A 21,789-nucleotide genomic window follows, 5' to 3' on the forward strand; every position below is an offset into this window, starting at 1 on the left:
GTTGTTGAAGATTAGATCAAGCCCAAGCTTCATAGGGACAAAGAATGTATAGATCTTGGAAAGTGTGTTCTTCTATCTAGTGGAACCTTTCCTCCTACAAAGACAGAAGGGAATGTCAAACAAGCAGCTCTAAGAGCTGGAACTCATAGCTCATCCTTGGAAGATGGAGGCATGTGTTTCACCTCTGGAGGAGGCGCTACTTGCAGATAGGGCCTTGGGGGCTAGCCCCTCTGAGACCCTCTGTGTGATGGCCCAGTGCCAAGTGACCTGGCAGCAAAGCACAGGCCAGGCTCAGCCTCTGGATTCTGCAGCGTCTTAAGACATTGGTTGAAGACTGGATTCATTCCCTGGGTTGAAAAGCCATCACTAGTGTTTACATTTTACCTTTAGATTAAATAGCTGAGAATTTTCCAGCATTTCCTATTATGCTATTATTTGGATTCTTTTCTTTACCATTGAGTGGGGTGTGTCTCATGAGTCTCCGGTCCAGAGTCAAAGATCACTGGCTTTGTTGCATCTAATGGCTCCCATAGTTAAATCACATTTCTGAGAACCCTGCTGCTTACTTCTAAATATTAGCACTTTTGTTTTCTTCTTTTTTAAAAGCTGGGAATGGCCACTATAACAGGAAATGAATTGCACCAGTGACACACATGAACAAGTGAGCTACTCTCCCACGTTGCCCTCTTACCTACAGGAGGTACAAACAATGGGTTCACACTTTTGCTCCTGTGTTCAGTTTGGCCTTAGATTTGCAGGAGAGTGCAGTTGCCTCTGGGTATAGTGACCTTCCACTCTTCTTTCCAGGTTGGGTCCAGGAGCAGAGGGAGGGAGTTACATCCATGGTTAGGACTTGAGCAGAGCCAGCCTGAGCCCAGGTAGCACATCCTATACATTTGAGTGGCAGATGTGCCGTAGCGTTTTATAAACAGCCCTGTCGATGGAGTGACTCTTCTCGGAAGGTTGACAGCTGATTTTTTTCTTTTTTGTAAATCAAAATTTCCCAGAGAACTATAATATGTAAAAGATACCGGCAACGATCCATTTTATTATACAAAGAACTGTTTCTCAGTGATGTTTTCAATAAGTTCAAATGGATGAGTGTCAGTCAGGTTTTTCTTAAAATGAACATCTGTCACGATGAATCTACTCATGCTCTGAAGATGGAAGACAGTATTGCTGAGGTGACATCATTTGGGATTGCCAGCAAACGATATGTGCTTTCTGGGGAATTTAATTACACAAATGCCATCTTGTTAAGGATTTTGCAAGTGAAAGAACTGTATCCAATGTGACTCTGAAAAAGTGCCACATGTTCACAATTGGTTTGAGAGCTTCCATTTCATACCTTGTATTTTGCTGTCCAGAAGGCAAGGCCATTGGCGGGCTGTCTCTTCTCCAACCCTGCCCCCTTCCCCATCTTTATCTGATAGGCAAAGAAGACCACTGACCTTCATTAGAGTCAGGCTCAGGTCAGAGATGAGCCTGCTCAGCAGAATGGTTGAAATTCCTGAGGGGAGTTTTTTATCCTGAGTTTATTTGCTTAATCACGTGGTCTGCCATTCTTCATCTCCCTTGTTTCCGAATATGGTATCTTGAAGTCCCGGCAGCAGCTGAAAGTTGAGATGCATTCTGACCCCCAGAGTTCATAGTGGTGTGGCCAAAAATATCTACTTTATAGAAAAAGGGAAACCCAGGTCCTGTCATCTATCAGACTGTTCTAAAAATGGGTGGATGAGTGTCCTTAGAAATCTGTGTGTAGAATGTGATCTGTTTTCAGCCTGAGCAAAGTGAGCCTGTGCTGCTGACAGCTTCATAATCCCTGCAAAGGACCTTAGCTGGCAAGCCCAGGGCAGGACAGGCTGTAGTGAGAGAGGGTAGATTCCGACCCAGTCTCCAGGCCTGGGGTGGAGCTGTCATCTGCTTGTCAGCTGTTCCCACTTCCGGCTTGTCTGAGGCCTCTGTAAAACACAGACTATTTTTAGTGTGAAGCTGTCGTTTCTGATGTACTGCTGTTGCAAAAAATGAGTAGCAGCTGTAACAGAAATTTCAGTTTAAAAGCCCTGTTCCTAACAGGGATGAGACTGTTTACCAAATAAAAGGACAGAATGTTCTGGGGCATTGGCTACTCTAGTCTCATCAGAAGAAAGTCCTGATGTGTTCTTTTCCAAGGAGTTCTGCCTCTGTCTGCAGCACACATGCATCTGTGTCTGTGTGTACACATGTGAACGTGTCTGTGCGTGTCTGCTTCTTTGATTCATTTCTTCTGCTGGTCAGTGATGACTAGAGGAGGAGGAAGAGGCTCCCCAGGCAGAGGGAACTTGGAGAGGATCGGCAGGCTTAGGGAACAGTTTCGAAGCCAGATCTTCCATCCTACACACTCTTACTGGGTTGTATTCTGATCAGTCTTGATAGTGGATATTATAGGGGAAGAAAAAGAACAAAAAACTTCACCCTATCTTCCATAGCTTCTAGTTCAAGACAGACAGGCTACTACCAACAACAGATACTAAATGACATAGATGTTTAATAACCTGTGAAGCTCAGGTATGTAGAGAGAAGTAAACATGTCTTACAGAGGAGGATTAGGCTTTAGGTTTATTACCCCTCTGTGCCCTGAAACCCACCAAGTTAAGGGTGTGGAACTGACTGCAAGGTGGATGGGGGCACCATGCAAGGATGTTAACAATGTTTGCATAGATGGCTCTCCAGTGTAGAATCTGGCCAGGGTAGAGGGAACCCTTGTCAAGGGAGAATTGCTAAAGAGATGTCATTGGCCCTCAAAGCTTCTTCTGTATCTACAGTTTGTCAAAGTAATCCTGCCAAAGAGGCAGATTCGTATGTGGCATATTCTGGTCTCTGCAGTACAGAAGTGCCCATGCCCTGTGTTATTGAATCATACATGTGATCATCATCATTGTCATGATGGCAAGAAACAACTGTATCCAAGGTTCCCTGCAGCAGGAATGAGGCCTAGCCTAGCCCACCTGGACTTCTGCAGAAATCCCTTAGAAAGGCAGCTTGAAGAATGCTCTGAAGGAGCGGCAGTGCCCTCACTGCTGAGCACACTCCTACCAGGGTAAAGTAGCAGTGCCCTTGAGGAAGGAGCGAGAGATGCTTCATCTTCACACTCAGGGTACACCTGTGTAGGTATACCCGCTCCCTCCTGTGAGTCCTATCTGCCTCTTCGTTTGTCAGGAGGCCTGGGTTTGGATCGGAGCCTGGTGACATCAGGCAGGTGTGACTTGTGAAATAGTAAAGTTGCTGGCCGTACTGCACTGTGGTCCAGAGGACAATCAAGATTTCATTCCGTGGAGGAATTGGGGCTTGCCATAGGACATTGGGCCCAGCTAGGTGTGCACCGTGTGTGAGTGTATTCATACGGCCAGGCTGATGGGAAGCTGGAGTGGCTGTAACCAGATTAAAGGCGGACCCTCCGTTCCCCCCACCTTACGGTGGGCACCAGAGGGAGCCATTACCCTTCTTGGTGCTGCTCCTTCCTGTGTAGCATCCACCCAGGACGCTCAGCCCCATCCTATCCTCTTGTCCCACTGAAAAGCCAATGTCCTGGTGCCTGAGACAGGCTGGGCTGTTGTCCATAGTAGAGGCTAGGATCGGGTCAGGCCCCTCTCTTTTCCTCTGTATTTTTGTTGTGTCCTGGGGTCATCCTACAGCTACCCTGTTTCAGGGCAGCCTTAGGACCACAGTCGGTCCCCCGCCACCCTCATGTTTCTTCCTTGACTTCCTAACTCTTAAGTCTGATTGGTTAGATTCTGAGGTCTGTCCAGGCAGCAGTGTTGGGATACCCTCCTGGCAGATTCAGTGATGATTTTGTTGTTGCTAAGAGGCCAGACTGGACAACAACCTAAACTGAGTTTGTGACACACTGTATTCTGCTTTGTCTCACTATGGACATCAAAACCAGAATTTACAATTTGTCAGAGGCTGGTGGGCCGGCCTGGGTGGCTGTACCCTTTCAGCTCCAGATGATAGAGCTCGACTCGGGAACAGCTCCTGTCTAGGGTCAGCCAGCTGTGCTGGCTATACACTAGGAGCTCACCTGGGACTGTGCAACACAGCATGGCATCCTTACAGCAGGGCATCTGGGTTCCAAGGCAGCTCAAGCTCTCTGTCTCCCGGGCCCCAGTCCAGACCCTGGCACACCTCATTCCCAATGGGCTCTGGTGATCACAGCTGTCACGGAGCCACCTGGACTTGAAGGAAGAGGAAGTGTCTGAGAACTCGTGGGCACTCCCCTTGTGTAACGAGTGATTCCTCCTGTGGCTTTCCCACAGCCCTGACTGCCGCCGCAGGAAGAGGGAAGCTGGAGGTCTGTGAGCTGCTGCTGGAGCAGGGAGCCGCGGTGTCACGGACCAACAGGAGAGGGGTCCCTCCTCTGTTTTGTGCAGCCCGCCAGGGCCATTGGCAGGTAACAGTGGACCCCAGGTTCATGAGAAGCAGCGCCTGGAGTGGAGGTTACTGTGGAGGTCACCTTTGGCCCCAGTCCTGTTCCCCTTCCTTGGTGTCTGCCTGTGCTTTAGGACCATTTGACAGGAAAGCAATCAGCCACACAGGCCGGGGAGCAAGACTGCAGGCAGAGCCACACAGATGCCCCTTAACTTCAGAGGGATGGATAGGGGTTGAGAGGTTTGCTACCACACATCTGTTATGTTACTTTATAGCCTAATGGTCCCCAGGGTATTTGAAAAAGAGCAGTTCAAGGATGCTGTCTCTTTCATAGCTGTCTTTAATTCAAGGGAGCCAGGGATCCTAGGAGTTGCAGCATTCCTTCATTTGGGAAATAGTGACCACATACCCCATACCTGCTACCAGATTTACATTCACACAATGCCAAATAAAGGAATATCATTATGTCCACTATAGGAAAAATGTCCTCTGGCTTTCACTAATGTGGGAGACTAGATCCAGGAACCCTACAAATACCAAACTCTGAATATTCAACTTCCTTATACAAAATGATGTAACATCTGCATATAGCCCACCTACATCCTCCCACGTACTTTAAATCATTCTTACATATCTATAATGCCTGAGATAGATAGATAGATAGATAGATAGATAGATAGATAGATAGATAGATAGATAGATAGATAGATAGATAGATAGAGATATAAAATAGTCATTCTGTTGTTCAGGGAATAATGAAGAGTGAGATTATTTGTATGTGTTTAGTACTAATGCTTTTTTTTTTTTTTGCATTTTCAGTACACTGTTGGTTGAATTCACTAATGTGAGACCCATGGGTACAGAGGGCTGGTTATTCTTCACCTCAATACGAGCTGAGGGCCCAAATATCCTTACTATTCCTGCCTGATATGTGGGGGCTTTTTTGTAGTAATGAACTGGGTTGTCAAAGAATATATATTCTGGAAAAGGTTCTGTGGGAAGGAATACAGTAAAAAGCTTGGATGGGTCCCACGTCTCACAGCTTATAGTGCGTTTGAAAAGCAAGGGGTCATTTATCTACTTTTCAAGCCTGCAAAACCTGTGTGTAGAGAATGTGGCTTAAAAGGCAGAAGGAAGACTAATGCTTAATGCATCTCCCAGATTGTGAGATTGCTGTTGGAACGTGGCTGTGGCGTGAACCTGAGTGACAAGCAGGGCCGGACGCCGCTCATGGTGGCTGCCTGTGAAGGGCACTTGAGTACTGTGGAATTCCTCCTTTCTAAAGGTAGGTTTTTCTCTAACAGATGCTCTCTGTTTTTTTCTGCTTCCAATTTTGTCTGTTACGGAACATGTGCTTTTGTTAAAGGAACTTGTTTTCCTTTCTTTTTCTTTTGGACAGTACTAGGCTTTGAAGTAAGGACCTCCTGCTTGCTGTTCAGATGCTCTCTCACTTGAGTTACTTCACTAGCTACTTTTGCATTGGTTGTTTTTCAAACTAGGGTTTCAGTGGAGCCTAAGCTCTTCTATTTTTTTTTTCTTTTTCTGGCCTGTGCTCTTCTCATGCCCTGAAATCCCCTGATCTCTGTCTCTCAAGTAACTAGAAAGATAGGCTTGATCCACTTTGCCTGACTGTGAAAGGGCTTTTCTAACACACGTAAAGACAGGAGGAAGCGCAGCTCCTGTGCCCATTGCTCTGCTTCAGTGATGGCCTTGTCACCATCAGCTTCAAACTCTGTGCTGGACAGGCCTGCTCCTGAATCTGATGCCCATGCAGGCAGGAGCGTTGAGCTGTGGACGCCTCAGCAACCAGGCTTGAATCTTACAGGACTCGAGTTCTGGGTGTGGACTTTGCTTTCAGGTGCCGCCCTCTCTTCTCTGGACAAAGAGGGCCTGTCAGCATTGAGCTGGGCTTGTCTGAAAGGTCACAAGACAGTGGTCCAGTATCTGATTGAAGAAGGAGCTGAGATAGACCAGACAGACAAGAATGGGCGCACTCCCTTGGACCTGGCCGCTTTCTATGGCGATGCGGAGACAGTGAGTACCCAAAGATGGTCACTTGCTTCTACCTGAAAGCTGCCATGAGCCACTGGTGGAAGAGGTGCCACCGAGTTGTTAAGAATCCTCAGAGACCAGCTGTGCCTGAGTGTAGTACACTGTGCTGTGGTATAGTGGGTCTAGGGAGGAGAATAGTTCAACTCCTAATTCTGTGGCATGTAATCCATTCCAGGACTACAGTCAAGATTCCAGTGTATTGTTAAAAACTTAGAAATACCTGCTTACAAACCTTAGACATAGCCATGAATGTGTATGCCTCGTTCACATGTAGTTGTATCCTTTGTGCAGACAATTCTTACTTCTACACATGAGAGATTACTAGTTAAATGATAAGCTACTTTATCTTTATTGCCTCATATTTTTACTTATTTATTTTGGTAGTACTAAGGTTTGAACTCAGAGCCTTACACTTGTTAGTAAGGTGCACTACCACTTGATGCATGGGCCCAGCCATTCACTTTTTTTTTTGGGGGGGGGGGTTCCGGTCATGGGGCCTGAACTCTGGGCCTGGGCGCTGTCCATCAGCTTTTCAGCTTAAGGCTAACTACCACTTGAGCCACAGCGCCACTTCCGGCTTTTTTCTTTTTGCTTATATGGTGCTGAGGAATCAAACCCAGGGCCTCAGGCATGCAAGGCAAGCGCTCTGAGCCACCTTCCCAGCCCTCACTCCTATTTTTAAGTGACCAAAAATGTTATACATCACAATGTGGATGCTTTAGAACATGTGTTCATAGGAGACTAATCAAATCAGGCTAATCTATTGCTTTGGTTATTTATTATTTCTTTGGGTGAGAACATTTAGATTCCTCTCTTTTAGCTATTTTGAAACAGTACATTATTTTTTTTAGGAGTTTGATGGCTTTATAATTTACTCCAAAGACACAGAATCATTCAAAGACAAATGTAACAAACACATTGAACCTCCACCTGGTTCTGACAATGCTAATAGCTTGCAACATTTGCATTAGGTGGATTTAAAAAAGAACTTAAAGAAAATTCAGTTGAAGACTCGGTAGAAGTCCTTCTGTAAGCTTCCTGGACTGTGTTTTCCTCCTTTCAGAGGTGATTGCCACCACTTGGCAGCACATATGAAACAGTCCATTATTATAGTTACTATGTTACACAATAGATCCTCAGAACTTAACCCCTGCCCTCTGAACTTTGACCCTTGACCATTCCATCCACCCCTTCCCCACCCCCTACCCCTAACTCTGGTAACCAGCGCTCTACTTCTTAGACTTGTTTAAATTCCCCATATAAGTGAGATCATATGTTATTTGTCTTGCTGTGTCTGGTGTAGTTAGCATCATGTCCTCCAGTTGTTATCTAAATTGTCCTAAATCACAGGATTTCCTGCTTTTTAAAGGCTTAATTTTATTCCATTGTGGATATTTACTGATTTGTTTCTAACACAGTGGCATGGCCTAAAAACATTTAAAAAATCTCTGGGTGCTTACTTCTTTGTTCATCTTGGTGATGTCAGGATATATAACCTTAAACTAGGAGCTGCATGATGTCTTTTGGGGAAGAAACATGTCTTTGTCAGGCTGCACATCCGAGACCCCCGGGCTGACAGAGGAGCAGTCATACTTGTGTTTTCATAGTTCAGTGTCTCAAGTGAGGATGAGCTGGCAAGAAGGGCACCTGATACTGGCAGCTGTGGACTGGGGCAGTGAGGGTACATTACTCAGTAGCAGAGCCTTGGCTGGCAGACGTGTGAGGGTTCAGTCTCATCAAAAGAGGAGCAAGAAAGTAATCCTCGCTACTCAGGAGACAGATCTTAGGATCACAGTTTGAAGCTAATCTGAGCAGGAAAGTCTGTGGACTCTTACCTCCACTAACCCACTGGAAAGGCCAAAAGTAGAGCTGTGATTCAAGTGGTAGACCACTAGCCTTGAGCAAAAGAAGCTCAGGGACATCACCTAGGCCCTGAGGTGAAGCCGTAGGACCATCACCAAAAAAGGAGGTGGGGGAGAGAGATATTAAGAGTTCTTGGATAATGATCTCCTTTACCTTATAAACTATTCTTCTCAATTTTAAAAAATTGGACACATCTCACATATCTATACAATTTTTAGCAACCTTACCAAATTCTGTATTTTATCAACATCAGGGAAGAATTTCACATTGTGATGGAATTTTTAAAAGTTCGTTGTAGGAAAAAAGCCCCATCATGTATCTCACCATCTCAACCATTTCTAAGTATTCAGTGTTGTTAAATATATTCATGTTACCACAAAGTCAGTGTCCAAACTGTTTTTATCTTACAAAACTAAACTTCTGTTAAATACTCCCCTTTCCCAATTCCCCTCACCCCGTTCCTAACCTGTGGCTACTCATTTTTTCTGTCTCTTGTGATTTTTACGACTGTGAGTAACTCACATAAGTGGAATCAGTGGCGGCAGGCTTCACTTGGCTTACTGTCCTCAGCTCCTCTGTGATTCATCATGTCAGTAGTTCCTTTCTTTTTAAGGTTCAGTAATATCTATGTGTGGATACAACTCCTCTGGTATCATTTAGTAGTTGGGAAACTGATAGGAAGTATGTTCTGTCAGATCTAAGCCATAGACTTCTTTTCCAGTAACTAGAGGAACTTAACCCAAGTGTTTTTTTCCCTCGTATTGTTGCCATTTAGTCCACATGACAGCTGTTTTTAAAATCACGTCAGATCTTTACCCTAGCCTCAAATTTGTCATCTTTACAGTGCCAGTATTTGTCAGGTCTCTGTCTTGGGCTTAAAGTGACGTCTATCAGGCCCATCTGGTCCCACGCTGCTCCTCTCTGCAGCTTGTCAGCTGGGCTGTGTGGATCTGTGTGTTTCTTTGGTTTCTGTTGTTAAAGCCTGTCAGCATTAGAGCTCATCGCAGAAGCCTTCCTGCTAATTAACTGTAGGTCAGGTGACTGTGTACTGCATACTGTCTATGGGAAGTAGGGTCAGACGGACAGATCAGGCCCCTGTGTCCACCTGTCTGTGTGCAACATGCTTGCTGCTCACTGACAGCAAGCCCTCTGTCAACAGAGAGGGCTTAGCTCCTCTTTCTGAGTTGTGTGTAGGGTTCATTTCTATTCCAGGATCCTTAATGGGCAGAAGGATCTAAAATGGGGAGCACAACCAAGATCCCCAGGCCCAAGTCAGAAAGCAGATTCAGGCACTGGCCACATGCCGCTCTGCCACACGCCGCTCCTCACGCCTCTTTTCTCTTCACTGCTACAGGTGCTGTACCTAGTGGACAAGGGAGCCGTAATTGAGCATGTGGACCACAGTGGAATGCGCCCCCTGGACAGAGCCATTGGTTGTCGAAACACTTCTGTAGTAGTCACACTCCTCAGAAAAGGAGCCAAATTAGGTCAGTGAACCCCACTTCTTTGGCAGGGTGAGAGGGTTGGCTTCGGAGGAGAGTATCTGTTCTAGGGCAAGAAAGAGACAATATTTACAGAGAACATTCTTCCTCGCCCCTCGTTCCCTCCAGTACCATTGTCTCACATCTCATTTAATTACAATCATCCAAAACGTTGAGACAGCTTACACCACGGGTGCCAGCACGGTGGAGAGCAGAGGCTATCGTGGAGAAGTAGAGTCTGCACGCGAGTTTGGGATGCCTCCACAAGGCATCAGACTCAGACCTAGTATTACACAGGCAGAGCATCTGTGCCCTGGAGAGTTCCCGTGTGGTTCTGGGGAAGAGCAAGGCTGGGGTCCTCTGCCGTGGAACTGAGAGGAAAGAGGTGCTTTGGGGGCAGGATTGCTTGAGGATAGAGAAGAGTGGCCTAAACAGGGAGCACTTCTCCATACAACTTACCAGAGTCACACACCATTCAGCGTGTGTGGAGAAAGGAGCAACTGGAATATCCCTGAACTGGCGTGTTATACTGGATCTGTAAGCTCTGCACAGTTCTGGGCAGGGTCTTCAGGAAGTAGGGGCCATAGTATTGGTCAGTATAGAGTTAACAGTATCAGAAACTGGCCTAAGCAGTTTGCCATTTTCACTTGATCCTTCCCACATCCCTGTAAGCGAACAATGGTGTTGCCATTGTGTCACATGGGAAAACCAAGGCCCAGGGAACTGGCTGACCTCCCCCAGGTCATAAAAAGTGCCAGAGCCACGTGTGGCTTGGCCCCAGACCGCCTGAGCCTGTGCTCCTCACACCCTGCCTATGTAGGCCAGGAGAGAAGCTGAGCAGGGACAGAGCAAGGGAGCCATGTTGGGATCACTTAGACAATCAAGGCAGAGCTTGTGGGGGTTTGGGCACTCCACACTTGAGCCCGATGGTGCTCGGGGAGCTGAGAACAGTCTTCCCAGACCAGGTTTCATTTTCTTCCAGATCCCCTGGGAGGGGAGACATGGAATGGGGTCCCTTGGTTGTCTCTTAGTTTTTTCAACCGAACAAAAAGAACAGCTGTTCCCGGCAACCTTCCTCAGCTGGGGTTGGTTCTGCATCAAGTAGGTTGGAGGCTAATGCAGTTCACGGGTGTCCTGCTCCCTTCCACCTCCATGTTGTTCTCTGGAAACCCGAGACACATTGGCAGCTGGACCCTTGCTTGTCTGTGTCATGCAGCTGGGGACCCACACACTGAAATGCTCTCCCTTGGGGCCCTGGAAACACCTCTGAAAACATGTTTGTTTTGCAGGAAATGCTGCTTGGGCGATGGCCACTTCCAAACCTGATATTTTGATTATACTTTTACAGAAATTAATGGAGGAAGGAAATGTGATGTACAAAGTAAGTGATGTGGCGCTTTTGGTGCGGTTGCAGCCGACTCCCAGTTTTCCTTTTAGTGTGGTCTTTGATGGCTGTAGCTGTGCATGTCACATAGCACTAATGGAAGTTCCAAAAGATGCCAAATAACCTGGGTCACGCCCAGCGCTCTACCTCATGATAGCAGAACCTGTGTCTACAATTCTGTGTCTACAAAGCAGTGTTTCTAGCACTCCAGGCTGTGGCATGAAGGGAAGTCACCTCTAGGTCAGCTGCTCCTATTTGCTTAGAGCTCAGAGCACAACACTGAGCATGATCCTCAGACACATGCTTACCCAGAGGCAGTAGAAAAGAGCTTCTTGAAAAAAAAGAGCTATTCAGTCCCCTGAGCCTTCATACTCTTTTTTTTAAAGTAAGTTTTTTTTATTGTAAAACAGAGGGGTTACAGTTACATGAGCAAGGTAATGAGTACATTTCCTATCAAGCATTGTTGCCTCCTCCTTTGTTTTTCCCCCTTCCCATCCCTTCCCTCCCCCCCTCTCCAACTATACACCTATCTCTCCCCTTCCTCCTCCTCCCCTTCCCCCCCTTCCTCCACCCCCCCTTCCCCCCCTCCCCCCCCCCCCCGCCTAAATGGTAAAGTTTTTTTTTTGACATAGCATCTTGTACATCTCATTGTTGTAATGGGTCCACCTGTATCCCTATTTAAACAATTTGTTTTTTCCCTTCCCCTCCCCAAATTATAGCAACATCAAATACAGTGAAAACAGGGGTTATGCCGTGGGGGAGGGACATACAAAGCAACAATTTTTGGATTTTTAAAAACCTAGAGATTACTGAGGAGACAATTTCTTTCTCCTTTTGTTTTGGAAATAGAAATAAGACTTCCAGATTGATAAACCTGACTTTAATTTTTCCAAAATGAGACATAAGCTTAGATCAGAGATCAGCAAATTTTCTGAAAAAAAGTGCCAGATAGTGTTTTAGGCTTTACAGATTCAGTGATCTTGCACAACTATTCAGATCTTCTCTGGTGGTACCAAAGCATCCATGAGTAATGCATAAACGAAGGAACAGGGCTGTGTTCCAATACAACTATAAACTTAGGTGGTGCCCAAATTAGGCCTATGAGCTGTGATAGGCCAAACCTAGGTTTAGATAGACGTATAGGCCATTTATTACAATATTCTTTCCAGATCTGCTCTTAAGATAGAACTAAGAGATGGGGGGGCTATTTAATCACTTTTACTACTGTATTTGTTGCTGTATTGTTGCTGTTGCTTTAATAGTAACAAATAGGCATATAGCATGATCCAGCAGGGTTCCTAGCTTGCAGTGTTTGAAACTGAGTGTAGAGTATGTATTCTTGTGGCTTTGAAGTGGCTTTAATATGGATTTTGGTAGGCAATTATGTCAGAAATAGCAGGCCATTTTCAGCAGGCTTGCATACCTGCTGTGCAGTTGGACGGACTGAGCAAATGGATTTCTTTAGCCTTGAAAATGATGTGGTGCTGTCTTGATTTTTAATGGCTGTGCTTCAGTTCCTCAAATTATAATTCTGTAACAATCTTTAGGTTTATCCACAAGACTCTGCTTGTCTTGGAAACTATCATTTTTTCATATTTCTGTTGCAGTTGGCATTAAAACATCTTTAGATGAGATTGCTCTTGAAATAATTTAAAAATATATAACTGAGAAGATAAGCTGGCGCATTAAGATAGATAGTTAGCAATTTGGCGATTTACAAACACTTCCTTGTAAAGCTGTCCTCTTCCTTACGGTGTGACCAACCAACATGTCACAGGTGTACATAGCACAGGGAGGCTCAAGTACATTAAGACAGGGTAGTGACCGAGTTTGGACACTTCCTGAATCCTTGGATACACTGTGATGATTCTGCAAGGCATCTTTGAGGGGTGGGGGCTTTTTCACCTGTGCTTTTTGACTCCTAGAAAGGAAAGATGAAAGAGGCAGCCCAGCGGTACCAGTATGCATTGAGGAAGTTTCCTCGAGAAGGAGTCGGGGAGGACATGAGACCATTCAATGAACTGAGAGTTTCCCTCTATCTCAATTTGTCTCGATGCCGAAGAAAAACAAATGTAAGCTGGGCCCCATGATCTCCACCTAGTACTTTATCTGTGGGCCTGTGACAGTGGTGTAAAAGCCAGCTCCTGACACAGTCTGTGTGACTGAGGCACACAGCATGTGAAGCTGGCCTGTGGGGAGCTCCTGGTCTCCAGGGACCTCCTGAAGGTCAAGGTGACTACTCACCCCCTGGGTGTTGGTGGGATATGCCTGGGTCTAGTTTCCTCTGCTTTTTAGTAATAAGATGCAAATGCCAAACTGTGCCTGTGACTTCCAAGCAGTGAGAGTGCCAACCATGTCACCAGTTCAACAGCTGCTTCCCCCAAGAGTTGAAAAGTCACAGGAATGTGCTATAACCACCTGCCTCATGTTCTTTAGATTAGCTAAGTGGGCCTGCCTGTGAGTAGTTTATTTGTAACTAGTGATGGTTAACTCGTGTTACTTTGTCACTGCCAGATATTTGGGTACTTTTCTCTATTTTTTTTAAAGTGCATCTACCCAGTCTGAACTTCCTGCTTCCATGGGCACAGAGCCTGCCTGCCTTCTTGCTGGAGCAGATGGGGAGATGGCGGACATTCGTACCACCACAAGTCCTTCCAGCCGTCTCCCCTGCAGGCTCCCACCCTTTCATCTCGCTGCTTCCAGTACCCTTCTCTCTCTAGTTGTCAGTCACTGTTTCTCTTCTGCATTCTTAAGAGTCATCAGTCAGGCGTCAGTGGCTCATGCCTATAATCCTAACTACTCAGGAGGGTGAGATCTGAGGATCTAGCCCAGGCAGAGAAGTCTATAAGACTTATCTCCGAATTAATCACAGAAAAAGCTAGAAATGGTGCTGTGTGGCTCAAGTGATAGAGTATTAGCCTTGAGTAAAAAGTTGCTCTAGGACAGCTGCCTTCTCTCCTTAGATCCCAATGCACTGCTGCCCTTTAGAGCAACAGCAAGGAAGCACTGGCTGTGCTTGTTTCTATGATGCCTCTGACTCGTGTGTTTAACTCTTTATACCAGGACTTTGGCATGGCAGAAGAATTTGCATCAAAGGCTCTGGAACTGAAACCCAAGTCGTATGAAGCTTTTTATGCAAGAGCAAGAGCAAAGAGAAATAGCAGGTACTGTCTGGGATCACCCACCTGACCAGATGAGCTTTGCTTGCTGGGATAAAACTTGCTAATTGAGTTTGAGAAAGTTTTGTTTCATCAAGGTTAATCAGATGCCTCTCGTCCCGCTTTTAATGCTAAGTATCTTCTAAGAGGCTTGTGGTGGGTGTTGTTAACAAGCCTTTTATTGTCTCCGTGGGTGTTGTTTCCCCCTTTCCCCTGGCTAGAGTTCCTAGTCCTGCCAGCCCCATGGCTCAGGATGGGGGCAGTGTCTGACTTCTGAATTAGAGGTAAGTGTGATGAGAGCTGGTAAATAGAACATTAACATGATCGTGTCATCCACTGACGTATGCCTACCTCATTCCCAGTCCTCCCAGGGGGAGGCAGAATTTATAGAGATAGAAAAGGACCCTGGAATGACACAGATCTGGGCTAGAATACAGCACTGCCATTAGCCAATCAACTGGGCCAAACAGGGACCAGGGACCTCACTCGGCTATCTTCTTTCTTCTGTGCAGTTTGCTTGTTTGTGGATTGTAAATACACCTTATGTTTTCATACAAAGGCAATTTGTGGCAGCTCTGGCTGACTTGCAGGAGGCTGTGAAACTCTGTCCCACCAACCAGGAAATCAAGAGGCTGCTGGCCCGCGTGGAAGAGGAATGCAAGCAACTCCAGAAGAGCCAGCAGCAAAAACAGCAGTGCCCACCACCAGCGCCACCCAATGATTCCGATCATGAAGAGGACACCCCAACTTCTGAGCTAAATGACCATTTCCACCTCGAGGAGGCTGACGAGGAAGAAACTTCTCCACAGGAAGAATCCATTTCCCCTCCTCCCAGGTCCCAGCCACCCTCATCTGTCCCCTCCCCGTACATTCGAAACATCCAGGAAGGGTTACAGTCCAAAGGTAGGCCGGTATCACCACAGAGCAGGGCAGGAACCAGCAAGGCCTCGAGGGAAACTGTGGCCCAGCCGGGCTTGGTTATGCAGCCCACCAAACAGGCACAGATAGTGAAGACCAACCAACATCTGGGTTCAGGGCAGTGTGCTGTGAGAAGTAATAGCACAAAAATGCAAGTCTCTTCGCAGCATCCCCCCCCAAGTCCCATGCCAGGTAGGATTCCCGCAGCTGCTGCTGGAGGCAGAAGCCAACATGTAGAGGGAGTGGGGCCCTTTGCCATGGGAGCCGGCTGTGGACACTTTGGGGATCGGCTGGGCCCCAGCCAGAATGTCCAGCTGCAGCGCAGTGAGAGTGGGACTGCATACCCGTTACCAAGCAAGGTCAAAGCTGCAGAGAGGCTCCTGTCTCACGCCTCTGTAGCTGGCGACGTAGCCCCGCCAAGCCAGGGTGGACCAGGTAGTGGCGGTGATATGAGACACCCTGCTTCCCTTGCCAGCTCAGGCTCTTCTGGTTCTCCGTCGAGCAGCATAAAGATGTCAAGTTCCACCAGTAGTCTGACTTCTAGCAGTAGTTTTTCAGATGGCTTCAAGGTCCAGGGACCAGATACTCGACTTAAAGACAAAACTATAAACCAGGTGCAGAGTGGAACTGCCGAGCACAGGCCACGCAATACTCCATTCATGGGAATCATGGACAAGACTGCAAGGTTCCAGCAGCAGAGCAATCCTCCAAACCGCACCTGGCACTGCCAGGTGGCAGAGGGGCTACTGACAAACACAGCTGCTGCAGCTGGCCTGCAGCCTTCTAACTCTGAGAAGCCCTCTCTCAAGCCAGGATATTCCCACCAAGCCAAGCCCTCTTCTGTTTCTACCCTGGGTGGAAGTGTTCACAACGGGGCGCCGGTGAAGGAACTAGAAGAAAACAAGTGCCAAATCCCAGTCCATTGCCCAGACATCAGGATAAGTAAGAGTGTTTCTCATCTGTACCAGGAAAGCATCCCCAAGCAGCCACCTCACAGCACTAATGAAGCCCACAGAAGTCACCTCACTTCAGCGAAACCAAAGCGCTCATTCATAGAGTCAAATGTGTGAGCCTTAAGAGACGCAGTCTAAAATTGGAAAAGCCTGTTGGGCCCTGGTGGTAAATACTACCAGAACTTTTTTTTCATCATAAGAAATTTTAGCCATATTTTTCCATCCTCCAGGGTGGATCTGATGCCATTGACATATTAAAAATGTAAGAAAACAGTTCTTTTCTAAGCAGCTAGAAGTCACCATAAATAAGAATGCTAAACAGAGCTGAAAACTAATTACTCATACATACATATATATATATATATATATATATATATATATCTCAAAATAAAAATTTAAGACAGCCAAGGCATTAACTCTGCTTTTCTATTACAAAATCACTTGATTTTTCTCCTAGTCATTGCTATGTTGTAAGATTAGTATTTATCTAAAGGAAAACATCCATTGTTAAAAGAGCAATAGATTTTGACTCCACATAATGCCCAAATTATTCTGGAAAGGTAGAGTTTTTTTTTTAAGTTACAGTTCAAACTCATTCAAACCCCAGTGTGTTTGTGTATGTTTATGAGAGAGAGAGAGCTAAGTGATTTTTTTTTAGAAAATGAAACTATCATATAGTTTTCTGTTGTTCTTTAAATAAAAAATAAGAGTATCAAAGAATTATTTCCTTTATTGCAGTTCCTTTAGAGGGGATTGAAATATAATTTCACTTTTATGGCTCTTTTTTATAGGACCTTTATAGGAAGTATGTTTATGCTTCAAGGTATTTTTAATATGTGGAAGCAGGCTAAATAAGCTATTTGCAATCTTGATTAGTAGTCAAGTCAGACTTGGCTAAAATATACTGAGAATAGCATTCTTAGTGGCACCTAAAAACTAGCTATCAATGTGTTCCAGAACTGTTTTTAACATTGGGTACTTTCCAAAATCCAAGTGGGATACTTAAGTATGTTTGGTTGTTGCTTTTATTTTGGTTACTAAAGGTATGGTTGATGCTTGTTTTGGTTACTTAAGGTATGGTTGGTTGTTGCTTCTCTCTTGTTATACAATCATTACTTCATAGTCACATTGTATATACTAGTTAGCCCAGTTTTATTCAGATTTGTAAATACAACTATTTGAAAGTAGCTAATCTGTAAACAAAAACAAACCACACACCCCCAGTCATATTTGCATGTTCTTTGTTAGGCTTCATTCATGCTGGTTGTTGCACTGAATATGTTACTATGGCATGTTAACAGTATACCAGTAACGGCACTTTATCTCATTTATATGAACACCTGTGAGGTGCTACTTAAGTCCAAGCTGATGTATTATTCATTTGTAAAGATAAGGTACAGGAATGAGCCTTGGCTTAAAGGTATTTTTATATGAAAATGGTGTGTTGTTGGAGGATGTTAAAATGCTAGTTTGAAAGACATGGGAATGGACTTGTTTTATATGTCAAGATGTGAAATTTATTTTCTAGAATTGGGGAGAAGGAAGTTCTATATTTGCAGAATGTTCTTAAATGAATAGTTACAAAGTTCTTGTGAAGATCATTACAGTTTTGTACGAATGGGAACCTTCTGGTATCATTCTTCAATGTTCTTGAGTGTATACAGTGTACTTTGTACAAACAGCTTTATCATTTTTTATAGGCTTTCTGTGAGTTCTGCTATAACTACTATGGCTTATTTATTTTCTTTAATATTGTGGAAGTCTGACTCTTTCATTAGTTTTGTTTCTGCACAACTACTGTACTTTTCCATAGGAATAAAGACTATTAATAGAATTGGGTTGCATTCACTGATTCAATGGATAAGGAGAGAATATCTGATGAAACCTATCTGCCTCGGTGTAATCTTGGTTACCTTAAAAAAAAAAAAACAGAAAAAAAGTACTTTTACCAAATGCACATTTAATTTCACTTACTTTCAGAGTAAGTTTGGCAACTTCTACAAATTCCAAAATGCCCTATGGTCACAAGTCTTTTTTACCTAAAATATAGGACAAAAACGTGAAGGAAAGCAATCTGCTTTGTCTGTTTTAATGACAATGGAGCACCTTCAATACAGCAGCTTTCAAAACCTTTTGGCAAAAACAGTCACATTTTCACAATACCGTTATTTTGGTTGAGCCTAATTTATCTTTTATCTTCACTTTAAAATGGGTATTTCTCTTTATGCTCACATTTTCAGGTCCAATGCAGTGTGTTAATATTGCTGTGTCTTGATAAAAATCCTAACTTGCAATCTTAAGCCTGATAGTACTTTACATTGTCTCATTACTGCTATTGCTAGAAGCTTAAGGAAAGTATTTTCAGTTCTTTAAATTTTGATATTTAAAGTTTAAAATTGAAAGAAAATAGGGTAGGAGGGGAAATACTGATAATACAAAATTCTTGTCCTGCATTTTCTGTAAAGCAGCCAGTATAGTGAGATCAATAAAATATTATCTTCATTGTTGATAGGACATTTTCTCAGGTACTGAGGGAAGAAATGAACTCTTGAGAAGGTCACATCAGGCAGCACTGGGCAGTGCTTCTAATGATCCTGACCAGTGCTGGGACTTAGGGCCTATGTTTTGACCCTTTCTATAGATGGCCTCAGGCTTGGTTTTTGTCTACATGTTTGGAAGATGGGGTTGTTTGGCTTTGATTTGTGTGTTTGTATAAAACAGGTGTTTAAATTTGGAAAATTACTCCTTTACAAGAAACTATAGAAAGCGAAATGTTTGGGTTGTTTTGTTTTCCCCTCATCATGGGGCTTGAACTCAGGGCCTGGGTGCTGTCTCTGAGCTATTTTGCCCAAGCCTAGTGCTCTACTACTTTGAGCCACAGCACCAGTTGTAGTTTTTGAGTGGTTAATTGGAGATGAGTCTCACAGGGACTTTTCTACCCAGGCTGGCTTCAAATCTTGATCCTCAGATCTCAACTTCCTGAGTAGCTAGGATTACAGGCGTGAGTCACCACAGCCGGGTTAAAAATGCCTTTTTTGAAAAAACACGTCTGCAAAACCTACTTTAGAATTAATTTTTAACACTGATTTTCATTGATCCTTTGGAATATGTCTGTTACTTATCGAAGCAAAATGATATTGTGCTAGCTAGTGGTGGTCTATTAAAAAAAAAACTTCCCTGAATGTTAGAATACTTGCTTTACAGAATACACTTGTCAAAGGACACCTATTTCCAACCTTTTTCCTTTTTTTTTTTTTGTCTACAATAATGAGAGAAGTTTTTGTAATGTGCAAACAAGAATTATTAACCTCTCTATCAAAACAGTATGAGGATTCTAGTTAGGATGAAGGCAACAGAGCCATTAGGTTACAGATCTTACAAAGCAGTATGATGGATCCTGGGACATTTTTGTAGTAGGCAAGTTTACTACTTTCCTGTGACCATCTGCTATGTTAGCTATAAATTTATGAAATACATTGCTTTCCCCAGTCTTTTGAATTTGAATATTCTTGAAAATTCCAGGAAGTTTTGGGCTCATTGTGCAGAGGTAAGCATCCTGGTCCCTGCCTGCACTTGTGCTGTTGTTCCAACAAGCCTCCCATTTGAGCAAATCAGCCTGTATCAGGTATGTGAGAAGTCACAACAGCTTTCCTTTCTGAACTTGAACTTCTGAGTGGATGTTAGTCAGGGTGATAGGTGATCTATTAAATATCAGGCTATTGTATACTAATGAGAACTTCTAAGAATTCTAACAATTCTACCACAAAGTCTATCTGGTGTTTACCTATCTAGTATCTGGGTTTGATCAAAAGAGAAAAACTCTTCACTATATTGCAAACTTAGAATCCATCAAAATTGCATATTTAATATATTTGAATAAATGAAAGTATAAACTCAAAAGTATCTAGAGGAGTCCACTCTTGTTATACCAAGAAACCACCTATACCCAGCAAGAAAAAAAAATTGAGAATTACAATTTAAAACCACAGTGAAATTTTATTTCTACATAGTCTTTTTCACAGGTACAAAAAGATATATACTCTATAGTAAAAAGGATAAAATTAGTGTAATTCAGTCCATTTGTTTAAAGAATGTAAAGTGACAATTTTTATGTGACTAGTTTTAATTTGCTTACCTTTTTCCTTCTGTTTTGATATTCCATATTTAGGATGCAAAGGCATCCTAACTGGAATCCTCACACTATTTTTGTAGAGAGGTTAATTTGATTTTAATCCATGTTTACCTTTAAATCATTCAAGCAAGATCACTAATTTTTGGTTGTTGCAATACTAGGGTTTGAACTCAGGACCTTGTGTTTGCTAGCAAGCTATATAATAGCTGAGCCATGCCCCAGCCCTTTTGTAGTTGGTCTTTCAAATAGGTTCTTGCGTCAACTTTCCTCAGGCTGGCCTTGAGTAAGGCAATCAGGCGGAGGTGGTCCTTCTACCTCTGCCTCCCAAGAAGCTGGGGGTTACACTACACCACCACGCCCAGCCCAACAACTTTATTTTTGATTTGTCTCTAGCCATCGGTTGATGGCCATTTTCAGAGTTCTGTTTGGTGTAAGTACCACTGAAGTAAGGACAAGATTTGTCATGGGACTTGTACGTTTCTTTTTGCTGATCCAATTTTCTATTGCTTCTTTTTCATATGAATAGCCATCTAAAAGTCAAACATATAAAAATGAGATGTCAGAAAGGCAAGTTACCAAAATGAGTCTAAAGATTATATCAAGGCTCCTATTGTGACTTAAGTGGTATTCTTACCATGCTTATACCATTCCTAAATATCCCTGCCACAAACAATCCTCCCATCATTGCTGTTAAGACTAGATAGTGCTTTGTGAAGCTTATCTGATCCTTTTGAACAGTACATCTGAAAACAGGACCTTGTCAAAAATTCAGACATAGAGGTAGAAAAGAAAGCAAAACAGCTAGTAGTAAAGATAAATGTGTTCAAAGATGAGGGAAAGAGTCATAGGAATAATTTAGTGAAACTTCCTAGAATATTAAAGTCAGGGAAATAGCTATGTATTATAGAACTAATCCATCAAGGACTTGACAGTAGAGGGAAGTTGGGAGCCCTCCCCTTAAGAAAAATAATGCACTGATGTTTTAATTATGTTCTTGCAAAACTCAGTGATAAAGACTGGAATTTCTGAGCCAATTGTGATGCACACCTGCAGTCCTAGAACTGGGAGAAGTTGAGGCAGAAGTATGAATTAAAGGGAGAGGAGAGAAGACAGGAGTAAATTTCTGGGAAGGTGATTCAGTGGTAGAGTGCTTGCCTTGCATGCATGAGGTCCTGGGTTCGATTCCTCAGCACCACATAAGCAGAAAAAGCCAGAAGTGGCACTGTGGCTCAAGTGGCAGAGCACTAGCCTTGAACTGAAGAGCTGAGGGACAGTGCCCAGGCCCAGAGTTCAAGCCCCATGACTGACAGAAAAAAAAAGCTATACTAGTAAGGGCTTTTTCTTAGCCCAAAAGCTTGGTTCTCACTGTCTAACTTACAATGCCTAGAACTCTTTCAAAATAATGCTGAAGGGCTGGGAAGGTGGCTCAGTGGTAGAGTGC

The 21,789-nt window shown here is 44.0% G+C and overlaps 2 protein-coding genes across 2 annotated transcripts in view; one reads left to right on the forward strand and one right to left on the reverse strand.

The window, feature by feature from the left end:
* Tanc1 (tetratricopeptide repeat, ankyrin repeat and coiled-coil containing 1) overlaps nucleotides 1-16,592 on the forward strand; it is a 232,915-nt gene extending 216,323 nt beyond the window's left edge. The window contains exons 21-28 of the mRNA XM_013029880.1: nucleotides 4,296-4,429; nucleotides 5,569-5,692; nucleotides 6,266-6,441; nucleotides 9,677-9,809; nucleotides 11,093-11,184; nucleotides 13,113-13,259; nucleotides 14,251-14,351; nucleotides 14,905-16,592. Of these exons, the coding sequence (XP_012885334.1) occupies nucleotides 4,296-4,429; nucleotides 5,569-5,692; nucleotides 6,266-6,441; nucleotides 9,677-9,809; nucleotides 11,093-11,184; nucleotides 13,113-13,259; nucleotides 14,251-14,351; nucleotides 14,905-16,333 (2,336 nt within the window). The 3' untranslated portion in view covers nucleotides 16,334-16,592. The remainder of the gene's footprint in view (nucleotides 1-4,295; nucleotides 4,430-5,568; nucleotides 5,693-6,265; nucleotides 6,442-9,676; nucleotides 9,810-11,092; nucleotides 11,185-13,112; nucleotides 13,260-14,250; nucleotides 14,352-14,904) is intronic.
* Nucleotides 16,593-20,206: 3,614 nt separating this feature from the next.
* Wdsub1 (WD repeat, sterile alpha motif and U-box domain containing 1) overlaps nucleotides 20,207-21,789 on the reverse strand; it is a 32,139-nt gene continuing 30,556 nt past the window's right edge. Inside the window, exon 11 of the mRNA XM_013028104.1 lies at nucleotides 20,207-20,878. Coding sequence (XP_012883558.1) covers nucleotides 20,721-20,878 — 158 coding nt within the window. The 3' untranslated portion in view covers nucleotides 20,207-20,720. The remainder of the gene's footprint in view (nucleotides 20,879-21,789) is intronic.

This window comes from Dipodomys ordii, unplaced genomic scaffold (genome assembly GCF_000151885.1).
Source record: "Dipodomys ordii isolate 6190 unplaced genomic scaffold, Dord_2.0 Scaffold5, whole genome shotgun sequence".
NCBI lineage: Eukaryota > Metazoa > Chordata > Mammalia > Rodentia > Heteromyidae > Dipodomys > Dipodomys ordii.